A 19,467-nucleotide genomic window follows, 5' to 3' on the forward strand; every position below is an offset into this window, starting at 1 on the left:
ATCTCATAATTTTGGGGAATAAGTAAAAAAAAAAAAAAAAAGATTAGAGCATCAAATCAAACTTTTTCATTTCAGTAGGATGCAACAGATGGATCTGAAAATGTTTTTAAACCAGTTAAAAGTTTGGTAAGGGTGTACAGTGTTTTTTCTTGAAGTCTATGGTTAAGAACAGCCGCACTGTAAGAACTGTTCTTGTAGAGACAGAGTTCAGACAGGACCAAATCATTATCTTCCATAGTCCAGGATCCACATCCTGAGCTGACCACACCTTCCTGTTTAACTGTGGGAGGAGGATGAGCTGACAAGGAGGGGTTCAAGTTCAATTAGGACAGCCCCCTGAAAAGTTCCCACACAGAGAAGAAAAGAGAAGAAAGCAGTCAGAGAGAGTCAGAGAGGGAAGCCCGGGCTGCAGCTCCACTGATGTTCGTCCAGGAGTAAAAAAAAAAACAGACATGCATTCAGCAGGCAAGTCGTGGCTGCTGCTCACAGGCTTCATTCTCTTTTATATCATCTACCTGCTGTTCGGAGCTCTGGTTTTCTCCAGCATCGAGCGGCCTGTGGAGGACAAGCTGCGAGAGGACTTGGACGCCTTGAAGCAGGAGTTTCTGAACCAGAGCTGCGTCAACGCCGCGTCCCTGGAGCGCTTTCTGGTTAAAGTGCTGACGGCCAACAAGTACGGCGTCTCCGTCCTCAGAAACTCCTCTTTTAGCTCAAACTGGGACCTGGCTTCCTCCATGTTCTTCGCCAACACTCTGGTCACCACAGTCGGTGAGTCCAACAACTCTACAGAGGAAGTTACGGGGAGAACCTGGTGGCGTTTTTACGCAGGACGCAAAACTAACCTCGTAAAAATAACCATCAAATCTCATGCAGCTTTCACAGAGAAGGGTCGATAATTGAACACATTAAAAACGTATAACGCCACAAGCCATATACAAAACAAATACACCAGTATTGGGGAATTTTTCAGTTAAAAAAAAAAACAACACACAACGTCTCATGTTATGACGTTGTTTTGCCACGTGTCATTCATGTTACAAACCATTTTCAGCTGTTCAACTTTTAGGTAAAGTTTCAGATCAAAACAGAAACAACTGCATCAGAAAGCTCACAGCCTGTGAAAGAATGAAGTATTTTATTCTGTTAAATGCTCTCTCATAACAACAAACAAACCCTCATCCCTGCAGTCAGATATCTCTAAGACTCTTTCTCTTGAGCAGAGGGAATGTGTCCCTGGGACTTTTCATGTTAAACCAACAGTCAGAAGTTGAACATGAGGGCAGAGAAAGGGGATGATTAAAGTGTCACTGAAAGCCACCATGAATGTATGTGATGATGAAATTAAGTCATGTTTGTAAAAACAGTAGAGCATGAAGAGTGATGCCTGGATGTAACAGGAAGTGAAAGGAGCAGCTGGGTGAGAACAGGCTGACACACAACACAAGAGTGACCTCAAACAGATCATCATCATCTGCAGGTGGCTCAGCAGTGATATTACAATTTACAGTGTCCTTGAACTACACACCTGTTTATTATCCAAGCTTCAGGATTGATACAAAATTAAATTTTACATCACAACGCTCAGGTTTAGACTTTATCTTAGTGCTGTATTCCAGCTTAAGGTTGTTATGATTTTTGATGCTTATTTAGATTTAGTTGTAAGTGAATTTTAGTGAATCTTTAAAAAAACTACAGATCTTCAGTCATGTTTAAACAAAGCTGCCGCAAGCGTAAGCGACCGAGCACAGTCTTAAATTGTCATCGTTTTGGGTAGGTTTCTGTGTCAGTAGGATTTAATGTCGGGTCCTTTGGGTTGTTGCTGCGGTGTGGAAGTGCTTTGAGTAGTCAGAAGACTAGAAAAAAACTATACAAGCTCAAGTCCATTTCTTTACCATTTCGGAAACCCGGGAGGCCTTTTATTGTTAACTTCTCTGAGCAGTCTGAGCAAAGAAATGTAAAAAAAAAACTCAGAGTCAAAAGTTCTCAGGCACGCTGCTGACTAACAGACAAACTCACAAGGCCACCGAGGAAATGCAAGTTCATGCATGAAGCAGAACATCAGTGACCCTGAAGTTCAGGAGAAGTTTGCTCTTTCTGTGTCTTTTCTGTGTGTGTGTTTCCTAACCTCAGACCAAACACCAGTTTGTTATTTTAAACTTTAATCTGGAGGTTAAACCAGAAGTGAACAAACACTATTTCATTTGTGTGTGCTGTTATGGATCCTCATAGAGGACAATAACCATGCAAACTTCTGCAGGTAGAATACAGAGGAACTACAAAGTACTTCTGCAAGAAATAGATTGGTGACTTTTTCTCTTCTGACTGATTTATGATGTCATCAGGAGGAGGGGCAACTTGCAAACTGATGCTATACATCCATATTCTGCAGCTTGTCTTGTCTATCTATGCTACATGCTCGAATGCATTCATGATACACAACAAATACAGTTCTGCTCTTTAGGTGTACTAAAGGTCTAAAAGTTTACACACGCCTGCTTGGGTCATTTTAGGTGTCATTTATTTAGACATTTTCTCCACTGAGTTGAACAGATCAGCAGAAACTCCCTTCACAACGCCTGCGCAGACAAATGGTATCTCCTGAGCATGTTTAATCTGTGTCCAACCAGATTAGATTTCACTAAACGGTCCTCATGGTCACCTCCTGTGTCATTAATTTGAGCTGAAACACTGATTCACCGCAGCAGATAAGATAATGTTAATTATGGGCTTTTAATTAGGGAGTGAATTAGATTAGTGAAATACAAAACTGGAGAGTCAGTGCAAACAATCAAATAAACAAAAGAGTGGATGAGAAGAGGAGTTACAGTACACAGTATCAGTGTGTGGAGTTCCCCTCAGTTCACAGTAACTTCTTTGTATATTCAGCTGGAGCTGGAGCTGACATAAACTTGTGCTCACTTTTTTGTATTCTGCAGTGTGTTTGTATATTCATTCATCATCCATAATACAATCATTTTAAACAATACAGACAAAACAAAATCTTACAGTGAGTGAGCAGGCCTAGACAGAAGCACACTGCATTTAAAGTGCAGGTATAAAATGTAAATCCTCCGCTGGTGCAGGGCATCACCATCCCCGGTGGATCTGCAGCCACAGTGACTTCCTGTATTTGGTGTTTTGATAGATATGAATGCTGTTTTTGAAGCTTTATCTGCACCCAGCACAAAAGAGAGTCTGTTTAATCCCTGCAGGCGGTTTCAAGGTCCACAGCCGCCGTGTGATAGTGCTATCAGATTCATGCACAACACTGATGGCTGTCAACAACAAAAACCTTTTGCACGACATTTCACTCCTTCCATGTTTTGTTGTGTCAAAAACTTGAACATGTGATTTCAGAGCTACATGGAGGTAATCGCATTAGTGTTTGTCTCTGCTCCTGTTTGTGATAAGAATAACCTCCAGACTGAGCGTAACAAAGAGAGCTTTGTTCTCATGCTGTCCTCTCTCTCTCTCTTCTGCAGGCTGAACTGTTTAAACACATCCTTTAAGAGTTGCCAATCGTTAGCAGAGCGTCGTTTTATAGAAGATTTAATTAAAGGTGTTAAATCAACCCAATCTAAAGGGAAGCGTTCAGTTCCAGAGGAAACGCTTTAAACATTTACATGTTAAAATGATGCAAATACATATTGTACCGCTACAATGAGCCTGATACTGTCAGAGAAGTTTGAGTTCCTTCCTCCAGCATTAGTTCCCTGATGTTGATCACAGCTGCTGGTTTTCTGTTCCTTTGAGCTGAACACTTGGCTGCACTTCAATTGAGAAACAATCATGTGCTGCTGTAAACTCCTTTCAAACAAATTCAGCAATTTTTTTTTTTTTTTAATTTGTAGGAAATCTGCACTCGTGACTTTTATGATAAAACTTAAAATTGCATAAAAAAAAAGAGTTGATATAAAATGTTGCTTAATTTTCTTAATTCTTAATTTCTACTCTTGATATTCAGCCAAAAAAAAGTTTTCTAGTTTTTCTTTTTAGATTTGTATTGTTTGATTTTTGAATTTCCGCCCTACCTTCAACACAGTGAAGGTTAATGGAGTTTGAAAACTACATTAGTCCAACCATAGGATGCAGCAGTGTGCTTGTTATTGCAGATTTGATACTGTTCAAAGAAAGTGCGTTCTACTCGAGTGGTTTTGTTGCCCTGAGTTTTGCCTCTCAGGCTGCAGCCTCTCTCACCAATCATCCGGTTGATGGAGTAATTAGAAAAGTGTTACAAAGTGGATAAGATGACCTGCAATTAAACAGATTACAGCATTTTGTCCGCTTGGAAATTTGACAAAAACAAGTTTAAAACAAATGGGCGCTCAGATAACTCATGTGGTCCTTTTTGAAGGCTGAATCCTAATCACAGTTAGTGTTGTATCCAAGCCAGTCCTTTGCTGCATGCCCCCCCCCCCTCCATCTAAACAGGGCAACAAATACCCAAAACATCATCGTAAAAAAGGCTCCATAGTTCTAAAGTAAGAAGGTACCAATTCAATATTTAAGCCCCAAAACAAGTAAAGAGCTAAAAATGTTGTTTAGCAAGAATACATTTTTTAAATGCTGACTGCACTTAAAAGAAATAAAGTACTTATGGATGTTAAAGCCGCCTTGAAGTACCTCAAAGACATCAGAGTCTCAAACTGAGGGATGAAAACCTGACATCAGTCACTCAGGATGATCACTGCTCAAACAAAAGTTACACATATAGAAATGCAGGAAGTAGCTGTATGATTTTAAACTCTAACTCTGCACTGTAACTTTTAACTCTTTTTATATTTTTACTTCAATTAATTTAATTTTAATTATTTTTATTTGAACATATATTCAGATTTAATAATTTCAGTGATTTTAAAATGTTCTATTTTAATGTTTCTTTTCTTTCCTCTGTCATGATTGTTGTTGAAATGTGCTATATAAATAAACCTTGCCCTCTGCATAATATATCATTTATATATCTAACGTTTCACCTCTCTTTCCCTGCTGTCTCTAACAGGTTATGGTCACAACACTCCTCTGTCAGACCCTGGAAAAGTGTTCTCCATCGTCTACGCCCTGATCGGAGTCCCCTTCACCATGCTGGTGCTGACGGCCTGCGTGCAGAGGCTCATGTACCCTCTGGTCCTCGCTCCCGTTGGCCGCCTGCAGCGTTCGGGCATGGAGCCCCGGCCCGCCACCGTCCTCCACTTCCTGTTGCTGCTGGTTCTGGTGGTGTTGTTCTTCTTCGTGGCGCCGGCGGCCGTGTTCAGCGCGGTGGAGATGACCTGGTCTTTCCTGGACGGCATCTACTTCTGTTTCATCTCGCTCTGCACCATCGGGCTGGGGGACTTTGTTCCAGGGACGCAACCTACACAGAAGTACAGATCCCTGTACCAGGTCTCTGTCATGGGTGAGTGAAGAGGATCAGATGTTCCTCAGAGATCAGGAATATATCTTTAATGAAGTCAAAAGTTCAGTTAGACGATTCCAAAACCAAGAAAACTCATATTTGGTCTTTTAAAGTTTGGCACAACAGTAAATCCCTTTTTCTTCCATCATCTATTTCTGTCTGCGTCCGTCTAATGTCTATCGTAGTGTCTTTATCTGGCCAATTAATGTTTTATTTTAGAAGGTTCCATAGAGAGTTTTATGTCTTGTGAGTTAAGTCTGAATGTTTCTGCAGTGTCACAGTCACAGTTCCTGCCTCACACACTTCTCCTTTAAGGCTATAGGCGATGTGCATCATTATGTTTGATGAGTAGGTGTTGTCTCGTCGTAATGGCTTCACACTGACGTCCATATTAGTATCTGTTGAGAGCGGTCAGTCCTAAACGATTAGTTTAACCTTTTGTCTTAATTAACCACAGAGTAAAGTGTGCAAAGTCTCACTCACATGTGTCATTTAGCACGGGCCTGTTTCAAGCCATCACGAGTGTCAACGTCCTCTCACTGCACTCGGTTATGGTTCAGTGCACACTCCCTGCACACACACACACACACACACACACACACACACACACACACACACACACACACACACACACACACACACTGTTGAGGGCTGATTTCTGAGTAAATAGATCCAGGTAAGAAAAACAAACATCTTCACTGTGTTTGTGTTGAGTCAGTCAAGTGGAAAGTTTTCCCTCTTGGCCTCTTTTACTGGTTCCTTTTTTTTTTTATCTCAGTGTCTGTCATCTAGTCTGATAATATTAGAAAAAGAATCTGGCAATATTCCTGAGCAGCTGTGGGTCATTTAATTGAATTAATCCTGCCAAAAAAACACGATAAATACCTGTTTAAAACAAATATACTAATCATCTCTGCAGTGTTTTATCAGAACAGAAACATTTTAAAGAATACTCACAGGATGTTTTGTCGAGTTACACTAAATATAAACGTATCTTTTTGTGTCCACAAACACTCTACAGGGCAGTGTGAAGAAGGATCCTTGAAATTTAGAAACAAAGCAAACACCCACGAGCTAACCTGAGTTCAAGCAGACCAAACTATGCTGAAACCCTCTGTTACCAAAAACAATGCACTGATGAGCCTGCAGCCTCCACTTCATCTTGTAGAAATCATAATTTATTTGTAGGTTAATGACCACACACACACACACTCTAAAATATCCACCCTTCATTCAGAAACCACTGTCAACACACACGTGGTTTCTCCCCTCCTACTGTAAGTTCACTGCAGTGTTGACTATAAATGCAACACACACACTGTGGTAAAAGACCTCTGGGTAACACGACACACAGTGAGTCTGGTGCGCTCACACCGGGCTGATGCATGCCTGCAGAGCTGGAGATGAGAGCAGGTTATCAGTGTGGTGTCCTGCAGAGACACAGAGATGGAGTTTAGATCACACTGTCCTCACCCTAAAAGGACATCATCATCATCAGTCTGCTGAAAAAACAAATACTCATTTCCTTCTTTAAGAGGAAGAAGGCATGACGTGCAGTGTTTTGAAAATACAGCTTTTAATACAGAGACTTGATTCAATGACAGGACATGCACGATAAGAAGGATTATAATTAGTGTGTGCAGATTGTACTATGCTGCTCACACAACCTTTTTATGTAATCACAGAGATGTGATTTAAACACTCATAACTGCAGGACGAGTGTGTCCTGCTCTGAGGGAAGCAGCTGACCTTCTCAGACGTGCATGCCGTCTCAGTTCTCACCTCTGATGTGAGAAGTTGCACCTTTCACTGCTTCTCTTTTCTCGGTAGTCAGAGGCCGACGTGTCAGTACCCAGAAATGAAGCTGCTCTCTGAATGTCTCAGTTCTCTGCACTGCACTCAGTAAGAATTAATAGGTATTTCAAGAGAATTCCATAAAAACATAAATTCAGTTATCCCACAGGCCTGAGTGATAAATCTTTGCCTTCTTATGATTTCGCTCAAACCTGGAGATGGAGGTTAAAATTATAGAGTGAGACTTTTATTATTACCATTATCATGGTTTTAAGCCAGAACAGTAGGTGTGGCATAGTGAATGCCAATGTCAGGATTTAAGGCAGTAAGAAAATCTGGATTAAAATGAAATGTCACAAAATATCTGAAACCTACGGAAGCCCTGAGCTGACATGCATCAATACATTTTATTTAACTCTGTTTTCCTGTGAGAACGAGTGAAGTGCTGCTGTTTTCTCAAGGCTCAAATTAACCAGAACATTAGGGTAATAATGGGAAAATCGAGATCTCAAGATTGTACTTGTTATCCAAACCTTTTATTTTAGTCTGTTTTCCTGTGATATTTGTCTGCTTAGGGCTTCTGTAGAAACAACTCAAAGGCTACAGAAGTGTTTTTCATCACTCTTAAATCCTAGATTCTTTTAAATGAATTGTTTAAAACATTAAAGAGCCCAGATGTGAACACGTTGAATTAGTTTTTGATGTGAAGAAAATGAATAAAAGCAGAAAATTAAAGATTCACACTTCAGTCATCAGATTCCTCCCTGTTTCATGTTTCCGCTGACTTTTTAATGTATTGACTTGTTGTGTGACTCCGACTGATTGCTTCAACTGAATGTGAATTGATGATCCCCAGGGGAGTAATCATGCAGATCCTCTGACTTTTCCACAAAGCGACAAAATGAGGTTGACATTTGAGTCTGCGGCCAAAAGGCTCAGAAACTGTTGGATAGATTCTCATGACTTTTTTCTTCCAGCTTTGTCACTGTAAGCTTTGCCTGAGACAGAGCTGCTGCAGCGTATGTGGACTGCTTAATCCTGTTAGAGAGACATGTTTGTGATATTTTTAGACTTTCTTTGCCACATCAGAGACGGGTTTTTATCAGAAATCTGGCAAAAATATCATGAGTCATTTTTCATCTGTTCCTCGATGAGTCATGATGCTAATTCACTTAATTTCCTCCCTGCAGCAACGCTACATCTAGAAATACAAAGTGACGTGTGCGTGCATTTTGGCTTAAAAAAATTCAAAAGGAACATTCATCTGCAGATGTACTGAGACTCCTAACAAAGTTTACTAGTCTGACAACGATGAACAGGAAACACATATTAGTTTGGAAACCACCATGGTGTATTATCTACTAGGATTCAGATACTATTGTAAATGTGCTTTTCATAAACCACTGGATCCAGCTGTGTCACATGACGGAGGTTGGCTCTCTTGTTGTTCAGCCTCTGTGCGGGTGTTTCCCCTCTAATTGAATCCGAGCTGGAATGACCTTTTTGTCTCAAAGTAGACATGCTGTTGTTTTGTCCCCGGCTCTACAGAAGGTCTCTGACAAACAGTTTGTACGTCAATGGATTTAATTAACAAACAAGTCAACTTCACCTTTAATAACTTTGCTGTCAAATGGAAAGTGTTGGTGTCAAACTTTGGGTTTCTGAGGATTTAAAAATATTGAAACCATAGTTAGGCTGTGGTGATTCTACTGACATGATAGCTGTGTTTTCCTCCGTGTCCTCAGATAATCCCTTGAGTTCAGGTTGGAAGGAGTCCCAACAGTTCACACAGAACAGCCGTGTTGTGTTTTTTTCTCATCCTTCAGGCTTTATTATATAATGATGATGATGATGTAGGTCGAGTCAGATTAACACAAACAGTCCCTGAAGCTGCTGAGGAGGATTAGTGACCGACTGAAGGAAGTGGCTTCTGGTTCTCACAGCATGATGAAATGACGTCTAGTAAAAGTGACCAGGATGTAAAATCATTCTAGTTTATAAACCCCTCTATGCTGGAGTGGAAATTAAATGAGGGTGAACCTCTGGCCGGTGTTTTATATCTGTAATATCCAACAGTAGGAACAAAAAGCTTTTTATTCAGAGAAGTATGTAGCTTATATTTCTCTGATTTCATGTGATAAAAATAACTGAAGAATTTCCCCCTCGATGTCATTACTGAAAGCCTGAAATGGACGGTAGGAGTGAGTCTAGAAAATGACATTTCCCCAGAACCTTTAAGGAATTTTACTTTACCGGCATATTAGTATAACAGACGTGTAGTCTACAGTTTCAGATTGTCGAATTCTCAGAAAGAATAAAATATGAAGTCAAGGCTTTAAAATGCCATTTTGACAAAATACAAAGCTCTCATTTCTATCTATGATTTTATAAGTGGAGGTAACAGATCCTTCAGGCTCGTTCATTATTATTGTCCAACATGAATCTATACTATGGTTGTCAAAATGTTAGATACTTTTCAATACCATGTGTTTCTCTGTTATTTGAATGATCAATAGTATCAAACATCAAGAGTATAGAAGCCTTAAAACATCTTAAGATTGTAAGTCAAAAGCTGCTGTGAGTAAAAGAGAGAGAGAGAGAGAGCACGGTGCAAATGTTTTTGGGCAGTCTAGACGATGTGCTGGAGTTTTCTTTTTAGTTTTTTTTTAGTTATTTTAGAACAATAAATGACCCAATATGACGTTCCCAGGACTTTTTTTTGCTGGGTATAGATATCGTTTGATTTTTTGTTTAAATTCTGGTATTGTGACAACCCCAATATAGATGGATAGATAGTTTTTATTGACTCGGCGGGAAAAGCATCCAGGAGCAGCTTACAAAAACATGCATTACATGAAACATTTGTAACATCTAACAACGCCCGCTGTCCCCCCTCCATATGTATATATTAACCCCAACCCTGAGATTTAAAGAAACCCCTTCATGGACCAAACTTAAAATTAGACTTATACCAAGAGGATTGACATAACCAGTGCAGGAATAAGAATAGAAACTCAAGTTCAATTTTAGACGCTGGTAAAATCAGACCTGTACATAATCGCTACATACAATGTAAACTTGCTCTTATGTTACGGTATGTAAAGCCCCAAATATGTTGAAAGTCACTCAACATAACAATGACAGGAAAAGCTCAAAGAAACAAGCTGTTGTTTCGAGGTTTTGTCAACGACGCATGACAGCTCAGCATGTCTACAGCTGCTCAAAAGCAAATATTTAAGGCTGGTAGTTTTGAAGTTTGGACGGTCAAAGTCCTGTTTTTGTCATGTGGTGGTGAGTTATAAATAAAAGTAGAATAGTAAAAGATTAGAAGTTGACTCTGCAGGTTTAGACTTTAGAGGTTAATCAAAGAACAGTGATTCATTATATAAGGAGTGATGATGGAAATATGACTGCCCTCCCTCAGAGTCTGTACAGGTCTGGATCTGAGGCCTCTGTAATCCTTGGCCTACTTGTTATGAGAGTCTGTTTTCCAGGACCTGGTGTCTGAGGTTCTGGAGGAAAGTTAAGTGCACACATGTGACTGAAGAAAATCATATGGCTTCTGTGAAAGGCAAACACAAGAATCAGAGCAGAAATAACAAACACTGAGTCCAGCGGATTATCTCACCTGTGGCGCCATCTTGAGGACACTTTTGTCCTTTTTGGGGGGAAGTAGATAAACTAAACACATTTTATCCCTTAGCCCTTCACAGACGACATTTTCAAAGATTTAGAAAACACAAACACTCTTTTAAGATGTCAGCATTGACTTGATTATAAAGTATACTGTCCTCTCTTTGATCATACCTTTTCAAAAAAAAGAATATTGCTTCTTATTTCATTTTCTCTGTTAATATATACACAGGTCAAAATTAAAGTAACCTCAAATGAAGTTAGAAAGCATTGTTTCATTGAGGTCAGTGTCAATCAAGGTTTTATATCATCCAAGAACTAATGACAACAAAAAGTCTCTAAACAGTGTATGATTGGACATAAGACGACAGAAACCATGTTTGACTTGTATTTTTATTTTAAGTTTGCTGCATGTTCTAGCCGTTAACTTAAACCCTTTTCACACATATGGAAGTCTCTGGAGATTTGGCCACTCGGAGGGTCTTTAGGCTATGTGTGAACGCAAACAGCCGCATTTTTCGCGCAGACTTCACCCGGAGTTTATCCGGCCAGACCCCTAGTGTTTTATCCGCAGAATATCAGAGTGAGCTGATGTCTGAACGCGGCCGAATATACTCCGGAGATTTCAATTCGAGCCAATAGAAAGAGAAAGACGTTTATACAGTGACTGCATAAAGTGTCTGCACGCGACCACTACGATCTCCGTGCACGTAGTTAAACGTCTGCATTCTGTTTTCTGTTCGTCAGTATGTTGTTCTCTTCTCTTTTCTGGATGTTGTCATTCCATTGGATTACACATAGCATTGATATAAAGACAAATATTCTCATTATAACGTTGTGTACCGGACTCTGTTGCTACTTCCGCGTTGTTTATTTACGTCACGTCTTACCTCAGGAAATCCCCCCCCCCCCCCCCCCCCCCTCTGACAGGGATAGTCCCCCGCTGTGAGGAGCATATGTGAACGACTAGGTCGGGAGAATCTCCGGAGCGGTCCTCCTGTAAAAAAACGGTTATAGAGGGGGCGGGGTTGATGATGTATCCTGCAGCAGGATTGGCTTCACTTCTCCGAGCGCTTGTGCTGTCCATCTTTATTCAGTGTGATTACCGATACCCCCTACAGCTAATAGTTGCCCATACGCGTTCAAACCCCTGATCTAATATTTCAGAATCTGCAAAAATTGTCTCTGCAGTAGTATTTTTCTACATTGTCCCTAATGACACTCACCTGTCTCTTCCCTCTCTTCCTCCAGTCTACCTGTTCGTTGGTCTGATGATGATGTACCTCCTGCTACGCACCTTCCACAAAATGGCCGACCTGCACGGCCTCACCACCCTCCTGCAGCTGCCGCGCTGTGAGGAGACTGACCTGGACGAAGAGAGAGAGCCCATTGTTGAGAACGGACAAAGAAACCCGACGCCCCCTTTCGTCACAGGAAAAGAAGACAACAGACCCCTGGAGCCGGGATCACAGCTGACATACAACACCATCAACAAAGGCTGAGCTGAGGGGACGCAGAGAAGGAGAAAAAGCAGCTCTACCTCCGTCGACCTATTGGGCTTGAACTGGTGGTTAAACACCCGGACTGGTTGGGCTGAATCTGAATTCTTGTCTTAATCGTTTCATTCATGACATCTGTTTTGTAAAAGGCGAGCGGAATGAGGGATTGAGGCGAGTGTTGAGATTCAGCCTTTGTGTGTGTGAGCCAACAAACACCTTCCATCCCTTAATGCACACCTGAGAGGACTATCAGAACTGGACTACGGCAACCCACCTAGGCAAAAAGGCACATGTTGCTTTTCCTCAGCGCTGGTGTAACTGCGGTGTGTTCACAGCTTCAGCGTAGCACATGATGGGCTCAGACTTTGGACACCGGTTTGTTGTTTTCAGGTCACTTTGTACTTTGTCTTTTTGTTCCACTGGTTTGGGTTACAAGTTCAGGACTCTAACAAACATTGTGTTTTATTGATCTGGAACGCTAACTGTCAAACCGTCTGCAGTTGCACTTAACCATCTGAACCTTACCGGACTACTACTGGCGGTTTGAATTGTTCGACTTCTTCCAGTTATTTTTCACATTTGCACATTTTGACTGAAACCCCCCCCCCCCTTAGAAAACTGTTCAGACCGCCCAGTCAGAATAAGCGTTGGCTTTTATTTGTTTTTGCACAACTTGAATCCATCTTCCCAAGCGTGCATGATCACAGCTGCAGTGCCTTTTAAAATAGTTCAAACTTGTGTTCACTTCCACAAAGACTAGTTTTATGAAGAGCTCTGCTGAACACAGCAGACTTTCACTAGAATGCGTTCTGCATTACATCAGATCCTGTGTGAAAATAGGGAACTTGTCTGTGTCTGTGTCGGCCTTGATAAATAAAGGAACTCCAGACGAGCCTCAGGACAGAGGCTGTTCACCTTCAGTGCCTCCCTCTAGTGTCTACATGAAGTATAGCAGCACATTGTTTCTCCTTTCAATCGGTCATTGTAAGGGTTGGAACAGACTGAAGAATGAATGGAAACAATAAAAAAAAATCTGAGGACCTGAGGTGCTTCTTTAGGGTGATAAATCCACCAGAATAAACCTTTGAAATGCACTTTAACGTTCACAACAGTTCTTTCCAACTGAGCTGTAGTCGAGTGAAGTGGCTGATCATAACCTGATATTGTTAAATATGTTGTTTGTATGTAGATGTAGTTTGATGTGTATTCATGTAGGACCACTGTTCATTAAAAAAAACATGTTTGCTGTTATTTTTCATCTTAAAGCATGTCAAACTCATCTTCACTTTTAGCAGACAATGCAAAGAATCAATGACTGAATATATTTCTGGTTTCCTCAAGGTGCTCTTACACTCCTAAAGTGGGAGAGCATTCAAGACCTGTACTAACTGCTCACAAGCATCCACTTTAAATAAAATAATGTGACATGGTTTGTATTATCTTTGATGATTGCTTTCCTGAATAAATACAAAGACTTCATTTTCACATTTTATTAAAAACATCAGTACAAGTGAACAGATCTTTTCTGTCTTTAAAAAGAAGTCTAAATACACAGTATCTCAAATTCAAAACATAACTTTAAAATATTTATAAAGAAAAAAAAAAGTTAATACAGTACTTGAATACACCATTAGTGAATTGTAAGTTATGGAATATCACTTATAAATAGTTAGGGACTGCAGCCCAGCTATTCAGAGAGGACGCTTTGATGCATCGATAGAACAAACAGGGCGTCATGTGCCGCCTCAAACATTTCCCCTTAACGTTTCTCATCATGCATTTTAACAGTGAAGGTTCATATACTCATCTCAACATCTAGAAAACAACTTCAGAGATTATTTCAAACATATAAAAGAACACGTACAAGGACCCGATTATGTGGGATCAAAGAATATTTTGGCCGTACACATGTAACAGGACCACTGCATACTAAAAACAGAGTAACAAACAAACCACACGCTCCCATGAGATGCATATGAACAACAAAAAAAGTGCAAGAATTCTGATGTAAACCAGACAAAACATGTCAACTCCATAAAACGTCAAAACTGATGTGCAAGTAGTGTTCACAGGAGGTCCGAACCATCTGCACACGTGGCTCAGCATGTACCTGAAACCCAAACCAGGACCGATCAGTAATAAAAACATCTTGATGACGGAGGCTGTTGCTCAGTGGTTGTGATGATTTGTGTAAAAAAAAAAATCAGTAAACTCAAACTGCAGAGCACTTATTTTAGTTTCACTCCTTAGTCCAGGATGGGCCATTGTTCATTGGCTGAGTCATTTTAAGGATTGTTGTTCCTCTTTACTTGATGAAACAGCATCATACTAAAACCCCTTTACTTTGTTTCGGATGGTAATTAAAGGGCACATAGATAATAGTTAAAGATAACCTGCGAGAGTCAAACACATGAAATGTCTTATAATTGAACTAAACACGTTTTATGATTTCTTCAAGCCAAAAAACCTGATTTAATAAATGACTCAAGTTCTTTCCTTTGTGCTCCTACTTTTCCAAATCCTAACATGACCTTTAAACTTTCAGATAAATGTGAGGTTAAAGGATTTCTTCACAGAAGATTTGACCTATAATGTTAGTGTTCAGACCAACAAATACCAAATCACATTCTTTCAGAATTCATTAACATTTGAGACTTTTTAAAGGGGATCTTTCAGATTTGTCTCTGCACGTTCAGTCAGTTTAAAAAAAAAAAACCAGACAGTTCACAACTGGCTGTTTTTTTCTGCTTGGGATGTGCAGTATGAACGCTACATAACCTGAAGCTGTGATGCATTTGACAAACTTTAAGGCAACACTGAAATGATTTTCTATCTTCTTCAGTTTTCTAATCAAGCGTCTGCCTTCCATAGATTCAGTCAGATGAGTCATGGAGGAACTGTAGTAAACACTGACTCACTACTTACAAAGAAAGAGGCACAACCAAAGCTGGCTCACTACTACCCCCATTCATTGTGGGCCAGAAAACGGAAACCCTTCATGCTGCTAAAAAAGTCAGATGCATCACAGCTTCTCATGATAGCCCACCTCTGGAGTGTTTACTGTCCAAGACATCAACACTTTCTGATTTCAGGAGACCATAATACAATAATTCATGAGCAGTGTATAAAAACAAGAGAGTGAATATTTGACAGGTTTGAAAATGTTGTATTTTTCCTCAAGAACAGTTTTCGTCCACAACTAACGGTGTCCAGGATACTTCCTGAACTTCCTTCAGTTTGACCAGAACTCAGGACTCCACCAGGATCTCCATCAGATGTTCCAGCTCAAATCCGTCTTTTACATGATTTTGAGCAGAGAGGGCTGGTGAAGAAAACAATGGTGAGGAAGTTGATGAGGAAGACAATGGGCTGAACGAGGAGAAAGAAGGGAGGCACTTCAGGTTCTGGTTCAGGGAGAGGGGGAAAGTGTGCGAGGGGGACACTGACGACAAAGGTGGCAGATACCTTAAAAGCTCATCGCCAGAAACATATCCACCTCCGCTGCCACAGAGCCCGAGCACACACATATCCCTCTCAAGCAGGGACGTGTCTATATCCTGAAACAGATTCTCTACAGTGAGATCACTGAGGTAGCTGGACGCTGCCCTGCACTCTTCCTGCTGCTCCCAGTTTCCCCCAAAATCTCTGACTCCCTTGACCCCTGCCACACCTCCCTCAGAGAGACCCGACAGGTTCTCCAAGGACCTGAGAGGTGTGCGTGGAGCTGCCTGTGTGCTCCCATCGATGGTGCAGTCCAGTGCAGTGAGAATTGAGGAGATGGCAGCAGAAAGAGAGAAATCTGAATCAGTGGACATTGATCCCCAGTCCTCATCATCGTCTTTTAAAGGCAGAGGGACATTTGAGGCACTCGAGAGGCTGTGTGTTATACACCTACTTGCAGCACAATTTGACAAGTTATTAAGTGGAACAAGAGGGCAGTTTGCAAGAGCTGAGTGGCTGTTGGAAGAGCTGCAAGGGGGTTGTGGCACTTCTTCCAAGTCTACAGAGGGCGTCCTACAAGCCTCCAGGCTGACCTGCCGCAGTGTGTTTGCTATAAGAACAGACCTCCGCAGGCTGGGCTCAGGTAGCTCCTGGCCTCGCTGATACTTGTTCATGGAAACTGAGAACACAAACTGACGCTGGGTCTCCCAGCAGGGGCTGCTCCTGTCTGAAACCTCAACGTCCTCTGGAGGGTGCTTACGCTTCTGCCCCTTCATGATCATCTCTAAACCTATGGAAGACAAGACATAGACCGTTAAAGTGACTTGAATTATATCGCATATACTGTCAAAATTTTGATGTGAGAAGAGAACCCATAAATCCAATCAAATGTCGTCATTCAAGAGTAAGTTGGGATCATAGTTGTTGAGGCTTCTCAGTGATAAGGAGGATATTCCTGCTTTTAAAAACATTTTAGATAGATAGATAGATAGATAGATACTTTATTGATCCCGAGGGAAATTCAAAGCATCCAGTAGCAGGTTACAAAGACGTACATGACATGAAACATTTGTTACAAATTAAACCGCAAAACCGACGCCCCCCCCCCTCCCATACATATATATTAACCTGAAAAAAAGATTTAAAGAATACCCCTAGATGAATCAAACTTAAACTGTGCAATTAAAAATAGACTTATAAGAAATGTACATAACACATGCAGGGATAAAAATATATGTGCAATTTAAAACAGTCAAAATGACTGCCTTGGTCTTTCTAGTGTTAAAGCGTTGAGGGAAAAAATCTGTAATTAGACCTGAATATAAAAAATAAGAATAAAAAAGTGTTGACCTTCTGAAGTCGTGTTGTTTATATATGTACAGCAATGTATAAAAAGCAGATAGTGCAAAGTTATCAAAAAACAGACATTAAATAACAGGCAGTGCAAACATTAAATTAAAGGTGCTATGTAAGTAATTGAGGTCATTTTTGGACTGTTGGTCCATCCATTAAAACATCATGTGGCCTGACAGCTCGTGGTGAAAAGTGCCCTGTTTTGATATTTCTGCCATTTAATCAGAAATAAAAGATTAATTGAAAGACAGACAGCAAGAGACAGACTATTTGAACTGCTTATTGTGACAGGTGACCAAGAAATGTTTGACATAAGAAAAACTCATTCAAAGTCTGATAAGGCAGATAATTCACAGGTAAGTCTTAAACACCTTCAGATGTTTTTAATGCTCTGTTTTGTTTTTTACTAGGTGATGCAGAACAATACAAGACGAGTGAGGGACATGACAAGAGCAATAGTATGTAGGAGACAGGGGAGACACGATGATACAATGCACAGAATAGACAAAACAGGCAAGCAGGGAGTAATAATAACGTTTTGCAATTTTGTATGTTGAGCCCTGCTTGTGTGTGTGTGTGTGTGTGTGTGTGTGTGTGTGTGTGTGTGTGTGTGTGATTCAAGTGTATGCTTGTGTATTTTTTTTACTTTCATTTTTATTCCTATTATTTTATTTCCTACTTTTTCTATTTAATGCTCTGTTTGACACAATCTTTAAATAATTTGAAAATAATTGTAATTAGGTAATAAAGACAAATTAATCTGATATCAGGAATATACCCACCTTAGTTTAAAACACGGTTAACAGTAATAACTAATACTTAAAACTGGTCTTTTTCTAGACTATTGAAATCTCTGAATGTGGGTTGGGGGTTGTAACGTTGAGTCTCTTCGTGTAGGAGGGAAAAATACATCTTCAAAACCGAAGCCAAAATGGGCTTAAACACCCTTAAAATATATTAAGAAACGACACAAAACGATAATAACGACGATACATCTTGAAATTGATGGTAAACTTTAACTTTAAGTCCATTTTTAAAGTAAGAGAAGAAACCAACCTGTTGAATCACTTCCCGTCTCTCCTCGGTGACTTTAGAGGAAAACGTTGCCAATAGTTACTGTGTCTTAAAAAAACTGCCTCCTCTTCGACACAAACAGATAATTAATGTCACACGGTTAACTCCAGGGACACTAAAATGTTTTTAAAATTTAAAAATTCAAACTCAAGCTAAAGGCTACAGCCTTGTTTCGCCGACTGAATGAGCCGACCCTCTCCGGCTCTCCCGCCCGTGATTTTAAGTTTTACGCCAAAACGTTTAGAGTTGGGGGCTGGGTGTATCGAAATGCATCATGGGTAGTGAAGTTTATGTAAGCCGCATACCATCACATCCATAAAACCGTCAAAAACTGCTTCAAACTCACGTTAAATGATGCATGTGGAAAAATGTTAATATAAAGTCAGAAGGCATATATTATTTAAACCTTTAAACGTGTTTTACCATCGACCAGACGATGTTATTGAGTTTGTTATTATGTAATTGCATAGCACTAATTCCTAAATGATTACATCACCGATATAGAAGAGGGATTCCCATACGCAATATGCCTTTGAACATAAAGTACAATAATGTATTTATTAGATATTTATCCTACAGTTATTGTTTTTACAATAAACTTTTCTAATCTCACTTTTAATATGAGGGCAGTTTAAGAACATATCACATTTTAAACAAGATATTAAGCTGCTGAACCGATCAACAAATCCATACAGTTAGAGGAATTTAAAACTACAGTACTGTCAATTTCAAAACGATAACTTCGGAGAAATCTTTTTTTATTATTAGGTTTTAAACCTACATGTCCACAGGAAAGGTGTAGGTGTTTTAATAAGAGTTGCAGCTGTCCTTATGTGTAATATCAATCAGAAGAAGAACATTTTACCTGAGAGCAATGTTCTTCAGGGATGAAAATGGTCAGTAAACAAAACTTCTCTTGTCGCGTATCACCCTCATGTCAAACTTTTCTGTGTTTTATTTAAAATCCAGTACTCGACTTTCCCCCCTCATGAAAACCGGCGTTGGTAACTTGAAAACAGATTTAGCTTCCTCCTCGACCTGTGTATTGGACGGTGGAATAAACATAAAGAAACCATAACATTAAACAGCTTCCGGAAGTCTCTTCAAAATAAGAAAATGTTGGTCATGTGGTTTGTGGTTTTCTCTGTATTTAAACCAGCTTTGGCAACAGCTACAATGTTTTTTGTATTCCTGTTGGGAAGTGTATTAATATAGTGTTGGGTTTTAAGCTGTAATAACGTAGCGGTATAAAAATAGCTTAACTAAATGATAAAAGCCAGC

The 19,467-nt window shown here is 40.1% G+C and overlaps 2 protein-coding genes across 2 annotated transcripts; one reads left to right on the plus strand and one right to left on the minus strand.

Annotated features, from left to right (window-relative positions):
- Window positions 1-344: 344 nt before the first annotated feature.
- On the plus strand, window positions 345-13,750 carry kcnk6 (potassium channel, subfamily K, member 6). The gene is made up of 3 exons (XM_061047166.1): window positions 345-768; window positions 5,000-5,392; window positions 12,071-13,750. The coding sequence occupies exons 1-3, from the start codon at window positions 453-455 to the stop codon at window positions 12,319-12,321; spliced, it is 960 nt and encodes a 319-aa protein (XP_060903149.1). The 5' UTR covers window positions 345-452; the 3' UTR covers window positions 12,322-13,750.
- A 43-nt stretch (window positions 13,751-13,793) lies between these two features.
- Window positions 13,794-18,823, minus strand: sertad3 (SERTA domain containing 3). The gene is made up of 2 exons (XM_061047165.1): window positions 18,169-18,823; window positions 13,794-16,549 (listed from the first exon to the last, which is right to left on the minus strand). Exon 2 carries the CDS (start codon window positions 16,539-16,541, stop codon window positions 15,567-15,569), a length of 975 nt encoding a protein of 324 aa, XP_060903148.1. The 5' UTR covers window positions 16,542-16,549; window positions 18,169-18,823; the 3' UTR covers window positions 13,794-15,566.
- Between the last annotated feature and the right edge of the window lie 644 nt (window positions 18,824-19,467).

The sequence above is a fragment of the Labrus mixtus genome, chromosome 9 (genome assembly GCF_963584025.1).
Source record: "Labrus mixtus chromosome 9, fLabMix1.1, whole genome shotgun sequence".
NCBI lineage: Eukaryota > Metazoa > Chordata > Actinopteri > Labriformes > Labridae > Labrus > Labrus mixtus.